The 18237-nt window shown below is 43.1% G+C and overlaps 1 protein-coding gene and 1 long non-coding RNA gene across 2 annotated transcripts in view; one reads left to right on the forward strand and one right to left on the reverse strand.

Moving 5' to 3' along the window:
* Nucleotides 1-18237, reverse strand: part of hip1r (huntingtin interacting protein 1 related) — a 115778-nt gene that overhangs the window by 53654 nt on the left and 43887 nt on the right. The window contains exons 2-6 of the mRNA XM_033043192.1: nucleotides 16973-17036; nucleotides 14749-14891; nucleotides 13411-13467; nucleotides 7390-7470; nucleotides 1976-2052 (exon numbers count right to left, since the gene is read on the reverse strand). Of these exons, the coding sequence (XP_032899083.1) occupies nucleotides 1976-2052; nucleotides 7390-7470; nucleotides 13411-13467; nucleotides 14749-14891; nucleotides 16973-17036 (422 nt within the window). The remainder of the gene's footprint in view (nucleotides 1-1975; nucleotides 2053-7389; nucleotides 7471-13410; nucleotides 13468-14748; nucleotides 14892-16972; nucleotides 17037-18237) is intronic.
* On the forward strand, nucleotides 945-10207 carry LOC116987295. Its single transcript, XR_004415689.1, has 3 exons — nucleotides 945-981; nucleotides 4308-4310; nucleotides 10197-10207. It is a non-coding gene; the product is annotated as an uncharacterized LOC116987295 (long non-coding RNA).

An 18237-nucleotide genomic window follows, 5' to 3' on the forward strand; every position in this document is an offset into this window, starting at 1 on the left:
TATTGATATCATGAACCATTGAGGAACTACACAGTGGCACAGCTGGTAGAGTTGCTGCCTCACAGCACCAGAGACCCGGGTTCGATCCTGACCTCGGGTGCTGTCTGTGTGGAGTTTGCACGTTCTCCCCAATTTAGGGCCCCATGGTGGAACAAGTTGGTAAGGTTGCTGCCTCATTGTGCCAAAGACTCGGGTTCAATCCTATTCTCTCACAATGCTGCTCCTCCCTCCACCCCTACCCCCCCCCCCCCCCCCCCCCCCCCCAACACCCACCCTGTCCATCTACATCCCTTCCTCTGGCTTCACATTCCACACCTCTTCTGTCCTTATCTCTGGCGCCAGTGACTTGGGTTCGATCGTGTCAGTGTAGAGTTTGCACGTTCTCTCTGTCACCACGTGGGTTTTCTCCAGGAGCTCCGGTTTCCTCCCACATCCCAAAGATGTGCAGGTTTGCTGGTTAATTGACCGTAAATTGCACCGAGTGTGTAGGGACGGATGCAAAAGTGGGGTAACATAGAACTAGTGTGACCGGGTGGTCGATTGCCAGCATAGACTTGGTGGGCCGAAGTGCCCCTTTTCTATGCTGTATCTTTCAATCAATCAATCAATAACTTTCCTCCTTCTGATGAAATTGTATTATTGGATGGGTAGCTGTAGAATTTAGACCCAGTGATGAGGAAATATTTGCCATATTTTTCTAAGTCAGCATGTTGGACAGGTTGCAGGGGATCTTGCAGGGTGGTGGTGTTCCTGTGTGTCCTCTGCCTTTGTGCTTCCTGGTGTTAGAGGATGCAGAGTGACCAGGGTGAGTGACCATGGTGGAGATGGTGCACAATTCAGCCACTGGTGAGAATGAGTATTACGGGCGGTGGAGGGAATGCCTCTGCTGGATGCTGTCACGGGTAAGTGATGGAGCGTCGTTCAACCATTCGAGTGGAGTGTGTTTCATCATTGTTCGTGACTGGTGCCTTGTGGAATAGTGTTGGGGTGTCAGGAGGTGAGACCCTCGGGACTGGATACCCAGCCCCTCTTGTAGTCTTGCAACCAAGATGATTTAGTTTTCAATTAAGTGGGATCTGCAGGACATTGATAGTAATACCATTGAACAGAGACGGAAACAGGCCCTTCAGTCCAACTTTACTTTAGACTTTAGATACAGTGTGTTAATAGACCCTTTGGCCCACCGAGTCCACGCTGAACTGCGATCACCCCGTACACTAGCACTATCCTACACACTAGGACAATTTACAATTTAAATATGCTAATTAACCTTCAAACATGTCTGTGTTTGGAGTGTGGGTGGAAACTGGAGCATCCGGAGAAAACCCACGTGGTCAGAGGGAGACGTATAGACTCCATACAGACAGCAACCGTAGTCAGGATTGTACGCGGGTCTTTAACGCTGTAAGGGAATAACTCTGCCATTGTGCCATTGTGCTGCCCAACCTGTCCAGGCCAAGCAACATGACCAATCTAAGCTAGTCCAATTTGGCCTATATGCCTCTAAACCTTTCCTATCCATGTACCTATCTGAAAGCCGAGCTTGTTCGTCCATCGTTTGCTGGAGATCGACATTGCCCGGCACTTTTGAGGCACAAATGTGATTTGCAACCTCACAGTAATCGGCAGGAGATTGCCTACATCTTGCAGCATGCAGGCAGGCATGAGTTATTTTCTGAGCTGTGCAATGTAGAACTATACGGCACAGGATCAGGCCCTTCGGCCCACAATGTCTGTGCTGAGCATGTGATGGAAGGAAGGCAAGAGCTGATGAAACAGTTGAATATTGAAAGGCCAAGTATAACTAGCTGAGGAGTTCCTGCAGTGAAGTCCAAGCCTGGGGGCACTGGCCAACAATCACAGCCACCCTCCTCGGGTATAATTCCAACTACTCCTCCCATAAACACGCTCAGATCAACTCAATGCATCACGTTCAAAAGAAACACAGTGGTGGCCTGGTGCTGATCAGACTTACATATTATTTACATCTGTGCCAGAAGCTTTATCCAGTGCTTCATCTGTCACTTCCAGATTCGATGGGAACTCAGAATGCTGTGCAAAATAATAACCACAATCTGTGTTCAAGAAGTGAATTTATTTGAGAGTTAGAACATACAACAGTACAGCAGGAGAACTGGCCCCTTAGCCCACAATGTACAAGCCCAACATGATGCCAAGACCCGATTGTAGAAGGGTTCCGTCCCAAAAAATCACTCATCCTTGGGGGCGTGACAAAACGTGACCAGAGATGCCGCCTGACCCACTGAGTTACTCCAGCACATTGTGTCTAACTATGATGCCACGACCAACTCTTATCTGCCTGCACAAAATCCATATCCCTCTATATTCACATGCCTATCCAAAAGTCTCTTAAACCCACTATTACAGTATATCTGCCTCCACCACCACCCCTGGCAGCATGTTCCAGCCATCTACCACCACCACCCTCTGCGTAAAAAACACCCCGCATATTTCCTTTATACTTTGTCCCTTTCACCATGAAGCTATGCCCTCTAGTCTTTGATATTTCCACCCTGAGAAAAAGGTTCTGACCGCCTACCAACCCTATCTATGCCTCTCATCATTTTGTGTACATATCTCACAGAATCTGTTTCTCACACAAAAAAAGGCACAAAGTGCTGAAATAACTCATCGGATCAGGCAGTATCTCTGGAGAACACAAATATTTTTCGCGTCGGGACCCTTCTTCCTGACCCTAAACGTTAGCTATCCATTTTGTCCAGCTGCCTGTCCCACTGAGTTACTTCAGCACTTTGTGCCTTTTGTCGTAAACTAGTATCTGCAGTTCCTTGAGTCTGTTTTCCCTCACCTACATTCTAAAAGAAATCAATTTCTTTCCCATCCTGAATTAAATTTAGCAATAACTGTTGAATTTATTCAGCACATTAAAAAGTAATTACATCGACAGTGACACTCCAGCAAATAACAGCTGCTGCCCGCAGCAAGCAATACAATCAAACACCAGGTATCTAAACTGTCTGTATACAATCTTGTTAGGCACCATTCCCTGCAGGCATCTAAATGCACAATGTAAATACAGGTTGTATTACAGAATATCCAATTCCCAGCTTTACTTCTAGTTTGTTTTGAGTTTAGTTTAGAGATACAGAGCAGAAACAGGCCCTTCGGCCCACCGAGTCCGTGCCGACCAGCGATCGCCGCACATTAACACTACCCTACACACATACACCAAGCCAACTAACCTGCATGTCTTTGGAGTGTGGGAGGAAACCGAAGATCTCGGAGAAAAGCCACGCGGTCACGGGGAGAACGTACAAACTCAGTACAGACAGCACCCATAGTCGGGATCGAACCAGAGTGGGTCTCCGGTGTTGCACGCACTGCAAGGCAGCAACTCTACTGCTGCGCCACCTTGCCGCCCTAGTGTCAACTTCTTCCAATTATTGTAAGGCTAAGTCCATTTGGTAGCATGAGAGGTCTCCCTTGGATTATCCTATGGTTATTGTTCACCTGCTGGTAAGTAGGTACATAATGCCAAGGTGATTAAATAATGGTGGAGTTATGAATAACCAACACAATCTGCATTGGGATATGGGAGAGCAAGTGGATGTGATTTATCTGGGACTTTCAGAAAATCTCACGTAAGAAATTATGTGTGCAAAATTATCGCACTTAGGACTGGGAGTCACATTCTGACCTGAAAAGAAAGTTAACAGGAACGGAAGAAAAAACAGATCTTTTTGTAGGCAGTCGGTGCTGGCTGTGTGGTACCACAGGACCAGTGCTGGGGACCCTGCAATTCACCAAATCTAACAATGATTTGGATGGGAGGAAGAGACTCTACTATTTCTACGTTTGCTGATGACAGAATATTTTGATATAGAGGCTTCAGGGCAATTTAGACAAGTTAATTAAGTGGAAAAATACGCACAGATACTAATGAAGGGAAAATAGAAAGCAAGCGTAATGGTGATGGATTGGAAATCATTGATGTACAAAGGGCTCTCAGGGCTCTTGGCCATGAGTCACTGAAAGCAAACAACAGGAGCGGAAAGCCATTAAGAAGGCAAATAGCACTTTGGTCTTAATGAGACACAAAGTGCTGGAATAACTCAGCATCTCTGGGGAACATGGATCGATGACGTTTCAGGTCAGGACTCTTCTTCAGACTGATTGTGATAGGGGAGTGAAAGTTGGAAGAGAGTTGGGGGCCTGACAAAGCCTGGCAAGTGATAGGTGGATACAGGTGAGGGGGGTTTTGATTGGCAGATGGTTGACAAAAGGGGAGGGATGAAAAGACAAAAAGTGTGAGATAAGGATAGAAGGGAGTTCGAATTGTGAAGCTAGAGGAAGGAATATACGTGTAAGGGACAAGAGAAGGTCCAAGAGAGAAATGGGTGTGCATCCAGGTGAGGCACAGAGTGGAAAGCAGAGGTACTTTGACCTGCATCGCATGTGGGTTTGAGTATTAGGCAACCAGACCTCCATTCGCTAGCATTTAGAAGATAGAAATGTACAAAATCTCACAGGCTCGACAAGCAGAAAGCCGAGGGTGAAGATTCCCTTGGCTGAAGGTTCAAGAAGCATGAGTTTCTGTCCCGGGATACAGCACTGAGAAGAGGAGAAATAGCGTGACTTGGTGAACCAACAGAATTATCTACTGCAGAAGGCCATGGAGGCCAAGTCGCTGCATATATTTGAGGAGGTGATCAATAAATGTCAGGATGTAAACAGTGCAGTAGAGCTTCTGTCCTTCAGCTGAAATATTAAATAAAGGTCCCTCTTGCCCTGTCAAGAGGACATTTATGATTCCATGTCACCATTTCAAAGTGGAGAGGAGGCATGTGATAATTTATTCAAGTCATAGAGTGATACAGTGTGGGAATAAGCCCTTCGGCCCAACTTGCCCACACCGACCAACATGTCCCATCTACACTAGTCCCATCTGCCTGTGTTTGGCCCATATCCCTCTAAACCTGTCCTAGCCACGTACCTGTCTAAATATTTCTTAAATGTTGTGACAGTTCCTGCCTCAACTAGCTCCTCCAGTAGCTTGTTCCATACACCTACCACCCTTTGTGTGAAAAAGCTATCCCTCAAATTCCTATTCAATCTTTTCCCCCCTCACCTTAAACCAATGTCCTCTGGTTCTCGATTCCCCTACTCTGGACTAGAGACTCTATGCGTCTACCCGATCTATTCCTCTCATGATTTTGTACAAGCCGAAAGATCCACATTGTATATTGTACTACTGTTTAAGGGCCCTTTTTTCCTGAATTAATTGGTTGAACCATTATGTGGGGCCTTCAGCCGATTTGTGAAGCTACATAAATGCAAGCATATCTTTCTTTAGGAATCGTTTAATTTACCCTCAGACAATAAATACACATTAATATCCATAAAGTGCAAATCCCATGCAAGCCAATGTGAAGTGGGGCTTGTGCTTTTAAAATGCTACTTATTTTCAACAATTAAAGAAGAGAAAGGGAAGGGGGGTGAATCTGTGGAATTCATTGCACAGATGGCTGTGAAGGCCAAATCATTAGGTATTTTAAAGAGGAGATTACCAGATTCCTAACTATTAAGAGCGTCAAAGGCTACAGGGAGAAGGCAGGGAAATGGGGATGGTAGGGAAAGATATATCATTCATGATTAAATGGTGGATTAGGGCTGATGGGCTGACTGGCCTAATTCTGCTCCTAATACTTATGAACATGAAGAAGTCATAGTCATAGAGAGTCATAGTCATGCAGCATGGAAACAGGCTCTTCAGCCCAACTTGCCCATGCCAACCAAGATGCCCCATCTAAACTGGTCCCATCGGCCCGCGTTTGACCCATATCCCTCCAACCTTGTCTAATCCATGTACCTGTCCAAATGTCTTTTAAATGTTGTTATGGTATCTGCCTCAACTACCTTTCTCTGGCAGTTCTGCCAATTTGTTTGCGAGCAAATTGGAATATTTGAAGGGATGAAAGAGATTGGGCCGAAGATAGACACAAAAACCAGCATCTGCAGTTTCTTCCTACACAATGAAATTGAGCCAGTGAGTTCAAGATTGGCCCATTCCGAAGATGGGGCTGAGAATGCTCAGGGCAAGTGTACTGCAGCTCGACGGTGACTGTATGTTGGAGAAAATGTAACAGGGAACTGTCAGCCTCATGCATTAACAGGTAAGAGTTTACCCACAATCTTGTTGGTAAGAAAACAGTCCTCACCCCACCCACCACGGTGGCAATTAAGTTGTCCACAAGTTAGATTGTCTGGTTATTCTCAATGATAATAATAAATAAGGGCACACTTTAAATTGTGCAGTCTTTAAAGTATGTCCTAGAGGATGCATTACGCAGTGTTCAATTACTAAGGAGCTGCTGCAGAAACCCACCTTCCACAGCTCATTGTTTGAAATTGCCTTCTTAATAAGACTAAGCTTGTTGGATGCAAGCCAAGGAATATAGAAAGCACTCTGCAGATGCACTCTAACATTGTACAAGATCAAAGGAGTCGGTATATTAACAACAGCAGACAGATTGTTCATGAAATATTCATTTGTATTTAGTTTTTAGTTTGTGGCAGCACACTGGCGCAGGGGGCAACATGGTGGCGCAGTGGTAGAGTTGCTGCCTTAGAACCAAAGACCCTGGTTCCACCAAAACCTCGGGTGCTGTCAGTATGAAGTTTGTACGTTCTCCCTGTGACTGTGTAGATTTTTTCCGGGTGCTCCAGTTTCCTCCCTCACTCCAAAGACGTGCAGGTTTGCAGGTTAATTGGCTTCTGTAAATTGTCCATAATGTGTAGGATAGAACTAGTGTACGGGTGATCGCTGGCTCGGCGTGGACTCGGAGGGCCTGGTTCTACACTGTATCTCTAATCTCTTTTAGTTTACTTTCGAGATACAGCGGGGAAACAGGCCCTTTGGCCCACTGAATCCACACCAACAATCGATCACCAGTTCTTGTTATCCCACTTTCTCATCCACTCCTTACACATTTAAGAAGCCAATTAACCTATAAACCCGAACGTCTTTGGGACGTGGGAGAAAACTAGAGCACCTGGGTCACAGGAAGAACGTGCAAACTCCACATGGACAGTACCCAAGGTCAGGATCGAACCCGGGTCTCTGGCGTTATGAGATAGCAGCTCCACTGTGCCGGCCTGGCACAACAATATTCAACTACGATAGACACAAAATACTGGAGTAACTCAGCAGGACTGGCAGCATCTCTTGGAAAGAAGGAATGGGTGACGCTTTGGGTCGAGACCCTTCTTCAGACAGTAGATTTAAACCAGCATCTGCAGTTCTTTCCTAAACATTATATTTAACTATGTTGCTTCTGGATACTTTCAGTATAAAAAAACATAAAATAATGCAGGCTATACAAACAATCTTGTGTGAAAAGAAAATACCTTTTTATGAAAATCCATCTTGGTGTTGAGAAGTTTAACATAGACACTTGCCAGTTGTCCATAACGATCATGCATATGCGCCTAGGAAAAAAAAGATAGTACCACAAAATTAAAAGGTAGTGTTCCAACTGGAAATGTTTCTGTTTATGGAGAAGCCCTTGTCTCTCGCTTGGGCACATTGCACCCCTCAAATGTAAATCTATGCAACCATCTTTTTTTTGTCTCCAAAGATGTGGCTGTTTGAGTCGCCTCTCACAATGATATAGGTTGTTTAGTAACTACCAGGGAAATTTTAAGCCTCCCAAACTGTTACATTTGGATCGGGCAAGAGGTTAAAAAGGTTAAAAATCTAAAACAACTCAACGCATCCATTTATGATTTACTTCGAGCAAGACGAGGGCAGAAACCAATCACTATTAGATGAAGATCAGTCACTTTAAAACTCTTAAGTCAGATTGGATATTTGAAGAATGTTTCTGGTTTTAAACTATGTAAGCCAGTATGGCTGAGTGTCGTAAATCCAGCAGTCGTAAATAGACAGGCAGCACTATTCACGGGAAAGGCCAAGAGTTGCTGGAGTGTGACCCATCGATGGAGTAAATGCCACCCAGCAGATACAGTAACTCATACCCATGGTCTCATGTCCTCTCAAAACCTGGGCATCCACTTCACCTCCATTAATGACGAACATGTCCTACCTTCAACATCAACCTCTGGTGTACAGGAAACCTAATGAAAGTGAACATCTTACCTCCCATGTTCCACATAGGATTTCTTCTATACCCTGCATGCAATTCCATGAATATCAGGGACTAATTGATGCCAGACAACATATTTTGAACTGGTAACATGGACATGGGTGGGGTGGGGTGGGATAGAATATGGTGGGATGATGGAGAATGGAAATAGGTCATAAGGCCCACCAAGCCCACATCGACTATCGCTCACCCATTCACTCTAGTTCCAGTTATCTCATCTTCGCATCCACACCCAACACACTAGGGGCAATTTAGAGGCCAATTAATCACAAACATACACGTCCTTGGGATGTGGGAGGAAAATGGAACACCCATGGGAAACCCATGCGGTCTCAGGGAGAACGTGCAAACTCCACAGAGAGAACATCCATGGTCATGATTGAATCTGGGTCTCTGACACTGTGAGACAACAGCTCTACCAGCTACACCACTGTGCCACTCAACTTTAATGAAGCCAGCAATGTTCTAATGCAGTTTCTGCTGGAATGGTGGACAGGTAGACCACGCTTGGTGTAAATATCCAGTGTGCTCATGGTGAGAATCTCCCACCAGTGCCCAGAGAAGTACGGTACACTGGGATATCATGCAACAATATTAATGCAACATTTAAAGAAGACTAAATATGAAATTGAAAATTAGACACTTTACAGTCAAATTGGCCAAGCTGGATTAAAGCAAAACTATCAACTGTGGAAATGTTCAACAAATTCCGAAGCCCCAATTCTCAGATAATCGATAGCACCAAGAATTGCATTCTAATAGAGATGGGAACTTTTCAAATATTAGTGTAATGAAGACAATGATGCGTACATTGTGTTATTGTAATATTACCCAGAAATAATCAGTAAGGTCTATTGCCCTATTTTCCAGTGGTATTAATTCAAGTTACACAAAAATGCTGGAGAAACTCAGAGGGTGCAGCAGCATCTATGGTGCGGAGGAAATAGGCAACTTTTCGGCCCGAAACGTTGCCTATTTCCTTCGCTCCATAGATGCTGCTGCACCCGCTGAGTTTCTCCAGCATTATTGTCTACCTTCGACTTTGCAGCATCTGCAGTTCCTTCTTAGACATTGTTAATTCAAGTTCCTTCTTCGGGAATGGAGAGATATGAATTATGTGCAGGCTTCATGTTCAGCATAGACATTGTGGGCCAAAGTGCCTGTACCTGTGTTGTTTTGCTCTATGTACGTTTTAAACCGTTGGATAGTCCGACCACATGTGAATAAATATGTCCCATGCTCTCAAGATGCTGCCACTGGGGAATGTTAGTGTGTGTATAAGTGGCTCAGATGGTAACCTTGTTGCCCTGTGTGAAATGCAGTCTGACAAGACCCAGTGTCAATCTGTGGATTCAGCCTGACTAGTGAGCAATGATTTTAACAGTAGTTATCCAAAAAAAGTCATCAAAATACATTTACCAAATGTATTGTTATCCAATAGCTCTTTCCATAAAATGTGAACCTATTCGCACTATAAGGGGTGGCACGGTGGCGCAGCGTAGCACTAGAAACTCTGGTTCGATCCTGACTATGGGTGCTGTCTGTGCGGAGTTTCTACGTTCTCCCTGTGACAGCGGGGTTTTCCCCGGGTGCTCCGGTTTCCCCCCACACTCCAAAGATGTACAGGTTTCCAGATTAATTTGGCTTTGGTAAAAATTCAGAATTCTCCCTGTTGTGTCGGATAGTGCTGGTGTACTGGTTGGTGCGGACTCGGTAGGTCGCAGAGCTTGTTTCCGCGCTGTATCTCTAAACTAAACTAAACTAAACACTACTGGACGAAGCCCAGACTGGGAACAGAAATGAAAGTACAGTAAGTTATAGTACATTTTCCAGCTAGATGGCCATGTATATAAATGAAATCAATTACAATGATTTCATCCCCCAACCACATGACTGCTTTCATAGTTAATTTACAAACATACTAAAGTCAAATTACCAATCAATAAGTGAATTTTACCTTCACATCCAGATTGTATTTCTATATTATTGATATATTATGTTCCCATCCTGAAGGAGATTAGATATTGTTTAGGTTAGTATACTTTAGAGATACTGTGTGGAATCAGCTCGTTCGGCCCACCGAGTCCACGCCAACCATCGATTCCCACACACTGGTTCTATCCTACACATTAGGGACAATCTACAGCAGCCAATTAACCTACAAAACCTGTGCGTCTTTGGAATGTTGGAGGAAACTGGAGCACCCAGAGAAGACCCATGTGTTCACAAGGAGAACATACAAACTTCGTACAGACAGCACCCGTAGTCAGGATCAAACTCAACTCTGTGTCACTGTAAGGTAGCATCTCTACCGCTACACCACTGTGCCGTCCCAAATGGTTATGGCATAAAACTGAATGGCAGTGGTGAATAATATTCGTAAAAGTGAAACTCTTCAATTCAGAAGCAGATTCGTTAGTTATCTCACAATTGGCTGAGTCATGCCAAACAAGCAAGACTTGGCTCATTGGCAGGCCTCGAGGGATTGCTTAGTTACTTGATATCTGAGATGGGATATCATTAGAGGTTTCATTAACCTCTATAATCATTAACCACAGCCGCTCCAAATGGCCTGGGGCAAAGATGAAATATTACCGCCGGATTCCTACGGAAAGTGGGCATTGGGCAAGTGTGGTTTTGGGTTCAGCTCTTGTACTCTAAGGCTGACTACACTGCCAGTATTCAGCACCAAAACGTACACAATGCCCACTGGAACAAAGATCGGGGAAGAGGCAGAATACAGCAGCCTCACACCTCCAACGCACTCACAAATAAAGGGAAAACGTTATCAAGAATTGTTTTCAACAGCCTGATTACACCTATGATAATGAAACTAGCTGGGATGTTCTTTATACTTTACACCGCCCATACATACACTTATCAAGTGTGATAAATGGAGATCAGACAGGCAAATTGATCAACATATGGAAGATGGCATTTATCACGTTAGGGCACTTTGAAAGCAGCAGGCAAGGAATGGGATGATACATTTGTGACAAAGGACACTGGAGAGGTTGGATTAATAGTGCTATCTAGGTTTAAAAAAATCTATAGATGATTACAATCAAAAACCATACATGTGTGCATCAGGTAGTGCAAAGAGAAAGCAAACAGAGTGCAGAATATATTGTCACAGTGAAAGAGAATGTAATTAAAGAAAAGGGCAAGGTCCACAATGGCATGATTGGAGACGTTCCAGGGCAAAAATACTTTCCCTTAAAGTGAGAGTAAAGATAAGCAGAATTGTTTAAAACAGCATTTTAGGTTATATAAGAGTCAAGAGTGTTTTATTGTCACATGTCCCAGGCAGAACAATGAAATTCTTACTTGCAGCATCACAACAGAATATGTAAATATAATACTATATATATATATACATACACACACACACACACACACACACATATATATGTATCTATACGTGTATATATATATATACATACACACACACACACGTATATGTACACATATACGCACACATATATATATATATATATGAGTGTGCGTGTGTATACATATACGTGTGTGTGTGTGTGTGTATATATATATATAAATAAAGCCAGAGATGTCGCCTGTCCCGTTGAGTTATTCCAGCATTTTGTGTCTACACGTAACGTATATGCACATACATGTACAATCAAGACTCCAAGAATCTTATAAGTTAACCACTCAGGTATAAATTTCGTAACCAACAATATAGACAATTAATTCCTAGTCATTCTGACAGAAGACAAAGGTTTGTTTTGACAAGAAAAATTGCTAAAATATGCAATGGTGTGGGTGTGAGCAAAACGGGTTAGAATCTATTCTATGTGTCATATATTCTATGTATCATATAGCCCAGTACATTCACAATCTTTAACTAAACTCTATGGCATCATCATTGTGTCTGTGTTTCTACCTATAACATATGATAAACTTAGTTCTGTCGACACTCGATCCCATTACAAATTTGTACTTTTGTACACATAATGGATACAGTCCATGTAACATTGGTCAGTTAACAGCCTCCCACTCATCCACCTGTGCAAAACTAGTCAGACAATAACTACACACACCTTCCTCCCAATGGAATGTACCTACGTAAACCTGTCTTGCTACAGTCACACCCTGAACCCAGTTCTACCACTGACAAGTATGTGTATAGTGAAGAATATTTACATCTTCCATTATAAAAGCAAATGAAAATATATTTATAATAAAAATAGAAAATCAAAGACAACACATATCACTTCCGAAGACAGATTGAATGGCATCAGAACAGTGTGGTCCAGTTATTGCTCCATTCATCCAAACTTAGTTTTGTTTATTTAGTTTAGTTTAGAGATACAGCACAGAAACAGGCCCTTTGGCCAACCGAGTCCACACCGACCAGTGATCACCCCTTACACTAGCACTTTACTCCACACTAGGGACAATTTTATAGAAGCCGATTAACCTACACACCTGCACGTCTTTGGAGTGCGGGAGGAAACCGGAGCGCCCGGAGAAAACTTATGCTGTCGCAGGGAGAACGTACAAACTATGTACAGACAGCACCTGTGGTCAGGATCAAATCCGGGTATCTGGCACTGTAAGGTAGCAACTCTATCGCTGTGTCACTTCATTGAAAAAACAGAACTTTCTTTTCACCTTACAAGCAATGTTACAGATCTCAACTGCGATATACGTTACTCTTTCCCTCCAATTAAAACTTATGGTACTTTTAGAAACATAGAAAATAGGTGCAGGAGTAGGCCATTCGGCCCTTCGAGCCTGCACCGCCATTCAATATGATCATGGCTGATCATCCAACTCAGTATCCTGTACCTGCCTTCTCTCCATACCCCCTGATCCCTTTAGCCACAAGGGCCACATCTAACTCCCTCTTAAATATAGCCAATGAACTGGCCTCAACTACCTTCTGTGGCAGAGAATTCCAGAGATTCACCACTCTCTGTTTGAAAAATGTTTTCCTCATCTCAGTACTAAAAGATTTCCCCTTTATCCTTAAACTGTGACCCCTTGTTCTGGACTTCCCCAACATCGGGAACAATCTTCCTGCATCTAGCCTGTCCAACCCCTTAAGAATTTTGTAAGTTTCTATAAGATCCCCCCTCATTCTTCTAAATTCTAGTTTTTTCTAATTTTTATGAAGCTGCATGTTTAAATATTGCATTAGATCTTCCAATGATTACAAACTGGGAATAAAAAAGAAAACATTTATGATGTTTTTCAAACAATCAATACATCGGAATGTCATAATTTTCATGACCCAACATACCCATAAATTTCCCATTTCATGGATGTTACTTTTATGCCTGGTAAAATCGTGAAGAACCTAAAAATAAGCAGAAGCAGAATTTTGTCGTAACATTCTTTTTAAAAACATCAGCATTATTTGACAAAACAATCCTCAAGAAGAAAATGATCAGTGCTTTAGGCAGAGCGACAAATGTTGCACCCATATACACAGATGTTCAATACTTCACCACGGATTACAGTCCCTTCCCAATGAACTAGAGACTTTAGTTTTTTTGGATTTGTGGTAATCTTAACCCAGCAGTCTTCAACAACCAAATGTATGAAATGCTGAATGTACTGTAAATATTAACAATGTTGGAAATTCTCATGCTGTGTTCTGGTAGATATTCTGATGGAAGGTTATTGACCCAAAACATTACCTCCATTTCTGCCCAACCTGCTGATTATTTCCAGAAATGTATGTTTTTGCTTCAGGGTAAATATCACACCTCGTGATACACTGCATGACTATAATTAAATGTGTCACCTTTCTTTAGAAGGAATGTGTCAAATGTACAGTAAACACAACATATCAGAAATGTTTTCATTAAGCAACATTCACTGCTGCCCGACACACATTTGGCTGACCAACCAACCTGATCCTCCTAAATGACACCTTATTGGCAAGGGCTACCAGAACAAAGAGGGTTGTACATCTTCAAAATCTTCCACATCAAAGGCCTGGTGATAGTCAATAGTAACGTATATTCCAGGCCGAGATTCCCACATTATTGGATACCAAGTAAACCCAAGGATATAAAGTTCAGGAAGCAAAGTCAACAAATGGTGGAGTGACCTCATAAGTTCATCAGTTATAGGAGCAGAATTCGGCTATTCAGCCCATCAAGTCTCTCCCGCCATTCAATCGTGGCTGATCTACCCTTCTCTCTCAACGCCATTCTACTGCCTTCTCCCCATAACCCCTTACACTTGTGTCGCCTTGGGTCCTTAAGGTTACTGAGGAACAGCTACACAATCCATGTTGCCAGCCCTTGGATGAGATGGTAAAACCGAGACCCCCTCTATTCTCAGTTATCTCGCACAATCATAAGGAAAATTAGAACATTTGGTGCCAAGTATAGTGGAAAATAGTCATTCTCTAATCAACATCACTCACTGATTATCAGGCCATTGTAGTCTGGGAAATACTGCTATGCGCATATTGGTTGCCACAATTCCTATATCACAACATTGGCATAAAGTTCCTAAATTCTATATTCGAAGTGCATTATATGTAAATGATAATTACATTTAAAGGCATGGATTAAAAACTACTCTCTTTCATTGGAGTATTCGTGAATAGAAAAGAGTGACTTACATTTGGATGTCCATCTCTCAAGATTTTGTGGAGAACGTGGCAGAACTTCCAGCTCATGATGGAATTGCTGGATAAAGGGAGTCCAATGGCATAGGACCAGAAGGTAAAGGCCCCTTTCTCATGGTGCGTTCCCAATATAATTCATACAGAGGGAGTCAAGAAAATTCACAAGTGCTTGGAGTAAATATGACACCGTTCAATCATTTTAAATTAATATTATGTCCGTCCATAATGTCAGTCTCTTGTAACAAGTACTGCTATCATTTACAGAGAACAAGTATTTAAATGTAAACAGATAATTCTTCAAGAAAGATGGTCTATGATTCTACCCCAAGAACAACATTTTTTTGCTCGCTGAAGTAAAACATTTTCATTCAAATTATTCTCTAGTTATATTTAGTTTGGTTTAGTTTAGAAATACAGCATAGAAACAGGCCCTTCGGCCCACCAAGTCCCGGCCGACCAGCGATCTCATACACTTGTTCTATTCTTCACACTTGGGGCAATTTGCACCAGGCCTCCATGGCCAGAGTGAGCACCACCGGAAATTGGAGGAGCAGCACCTCATATTCCGCTTGGGCAGTCTGCACCCCAGCGGCTTGAACAGTGACTTCTCCAATTTCCGGTAGCCCTTGCTGTCTCCTCCCCTTCTCAGCTCTCCCTCAGCCCTCTGGCTCCTCCCCTTCTTTTCTTCTCCCCCCCCCCCCCCCCCCCCCCACCCCCCCACTCTACATCAGTCTGAAGAAGTGTTTTGGCCCAAAACGTTGCCTACTTCCTTCGCTCCATAGATCCAGCACTTTTGTCTACCTTCGATTTTCCCGCATCTGCAGTTCCTTCTTGAAGATCTTTTTCTTTTGCCAGATCAGACTTATTCCTGGACATTGCAGGTTGTAATTTTTTTATTACTCTCATATGAATTATTACATTTCATTCATTATATTAAGTCATATGAATTATTGCATTTCATACACTAGCAAATATAAACCATTTAATTTCAGGCTGCCATTGAAAAGTCATCCTGCTCCTAGTTCTGTGCAGTCCTGAAAATTAAAATTGATCGGAAAGAAACTTTGAATTGAAGTTATTAAAAAAGAGAATTCTGTTCAGCTTATTTAGTTGGTTCCTTGTTTGGGTTGTGCAATGTTGTCCTGACCAAATATCATAAAATGTACACAAAAGGAACTGCAGATGCTGAAATCTTGAGCAAAGCACAAAATGCTGGAGGAACTCAGCGGGTCAGGCCACACCTGTGGGAGTAATGGATAGGCAATGTTTCGGATCAAGACCATTCCTTTTCAGACCCAAAATTTCATCCAACCCATTCCCTCCCCAGGTGCTGCCTGATCCGCTGGGTTTCTCCAGCACTTTGTGTTTTGATCTCGATATGTAGTCTGGTGAAAATGAGGGAAAAAACATACAGGGTCTGACGTGAAGTGCAGAGTCTGGGTAAATTACAAGCTGTAATCTAGTCATTTGGAAATGCAAATGAAGCTTTTCCTAACCTAATTCCTTGTCGTTCTCTTTACATTCCTCTTTCAGATACAGGACTTCTAAAGCAGCACAAGTAAGAAAGGATGACCAATTTAAAAAGTAATCACATTTATATTCGAGATAATCAAGATGGGAAAGAGTGCGAAATATACTTAATGGACTTGACTTGATGGCAAAATTCAATATTAAATTCAGTCATAATGGAAAGATTGCAAATCAGAGTTGGTGACAGATTTATTTTCACTTCAAAGGCCCATTGTACTACAAGTGACTCACCCCATTGAAGGTGCTCCACCCCACTCACTCAGCTTTTCCCCGATCAGAATAAAATGACATACCTTTAGAAAGGTGATGAGGAGGAATTTCTTTAGTCAAGAGGGTGGTGAATCTGTGGAATTCATTTCTACAGACAGTTGTAGAGGCCAAGTCAATGAATATTTTTAAAGTGGAGATTGACATTCTTGATTAGTACGGACTTCAGTGGTTATGGGAAGGCAGGAGAATGGGGTTGAGAGGGAAAGATAGACCAGCCATGATTGAATGACGGAATAGACCTGATGGACCGAATGGCCTAATTCTGCTCACAACATGAAGTTATTCTGAGCTTACTTTGGGTCCTCTTTTAGTAAACCATCATTTACAGTTCCTTGTGCCTACTAAATGAAGAATGACGGTATTCGATCTCTGCTTGGTTTCACTTGCTTAAACTTTAGTCTTTGCTAAGTAAGGATACTGCGTGCATGCTTTTCTTTGACGGGCACCTCCTGGCTGTTGATAGCCTTGCTGATGCTGGCCGCCTGGGAGAGAGAAAGAGACAACAGCTGTCAGCAAGATACAAACACAGGCATCAGCAGAACCTACACAATACAAAATGATACGATAGAACTTTATTTATCCCAGGAGGGAAATTGATCTGCCAACAGTCATAAAACACAAAATACATCAAACTAAAATGACGAGAGGAAAGGGTTGCGGATGTGCAAAGATTGGGGGGGGGGGGGAGTCAGTCTACCACTCGACTGAAGGGGGATGAGTTGTACAGTTTGATAGCCACAGGGGGGACAATGGATCAGCGTTCTCGTCGCGCCTCCCGTCAGTACCCAGGTTCGCCTGGGGAAGCCAATGATCCTTCCAGCAGACTAAATTCTACAAGACGACGCCTGAGAGCCAAGTCAAAGAATCCTAGTCATTATCCCAAAGCCCTCAACAAAGACTCAAAGGAGGACTTGTCACCCTTCATACAGCAGATCAAGAGGCAACTGCTTGGCTAAAGGACTTTGCATTCGCTAAATAAATAAAAAATAGCCACAGGGAAGGAGGATCTTCTGTGGCCTTCTGTACTGTAGGTGGTTTGATACCAATGCAACTGCAACCGGTCACACAGATAGACACCAAAGATAGACACAAAAGGCCAGGCAGCATCTCTGGGGAAAAGGATGGGCGATGTTTCAGGTCGGGACCCTTCATGAATCTGCATCTGCTGTCTGAAGAATGGTGTCGATCCAAAACGTCACCCGTTCCTTCTCTCCAGAGATGCTGCCTGTCCCGCTGAGTTACTCCAGCATTTTGTGACTACCTTCGGTGTAAACTAGCATCTGCCGTTCGTTGTTTCCACAGACAAGTCTGCCTGGGACTGATTATCTGCACCAACAGCACATCGATAATGGCAGGTTTGGGTTTCAGTTTCCTCTCCTCTGTTCCAGAGCTTGTCACTATTTGTAATTGATGCCGTTGAAACAAACGCACTGTGTCCTTCTCTTTTCATTGTGTGCACTCACCCCTGAAAGTACTTCCTTTGGTGCCCACTGATAACAGAATTCTAAAACACACTGTACGAACACTGAATTCTCCAGTTTTAGGTAATAGTCGCCCCACCCATCCCCTTTCTCTTTCCTGTGCCCCTCCCCAACTGGGTTGTGCACTCATTTCTCACACTTCCCACCTCTTTTCCCTTCTCCTCATCCCGTTTCCTTCCAACTCTGTCCCTCCTTGCAACTT

This window comes from Amblyraja radiata, chromosome 25 (assembly GCF_010909765.2).
Source record: "Amblyraja radiata isolate CabotCenter1 chromosome 25, sAmbRad1.1.pri, whole genome shotgun sequence".
NCBI classification, from domain to species: Eukaryota; Metazoa; Chordata; class Chondrichthyes; order Rajiformes; family Rajidae; genus Amblyraja; species Amblyraja radiata.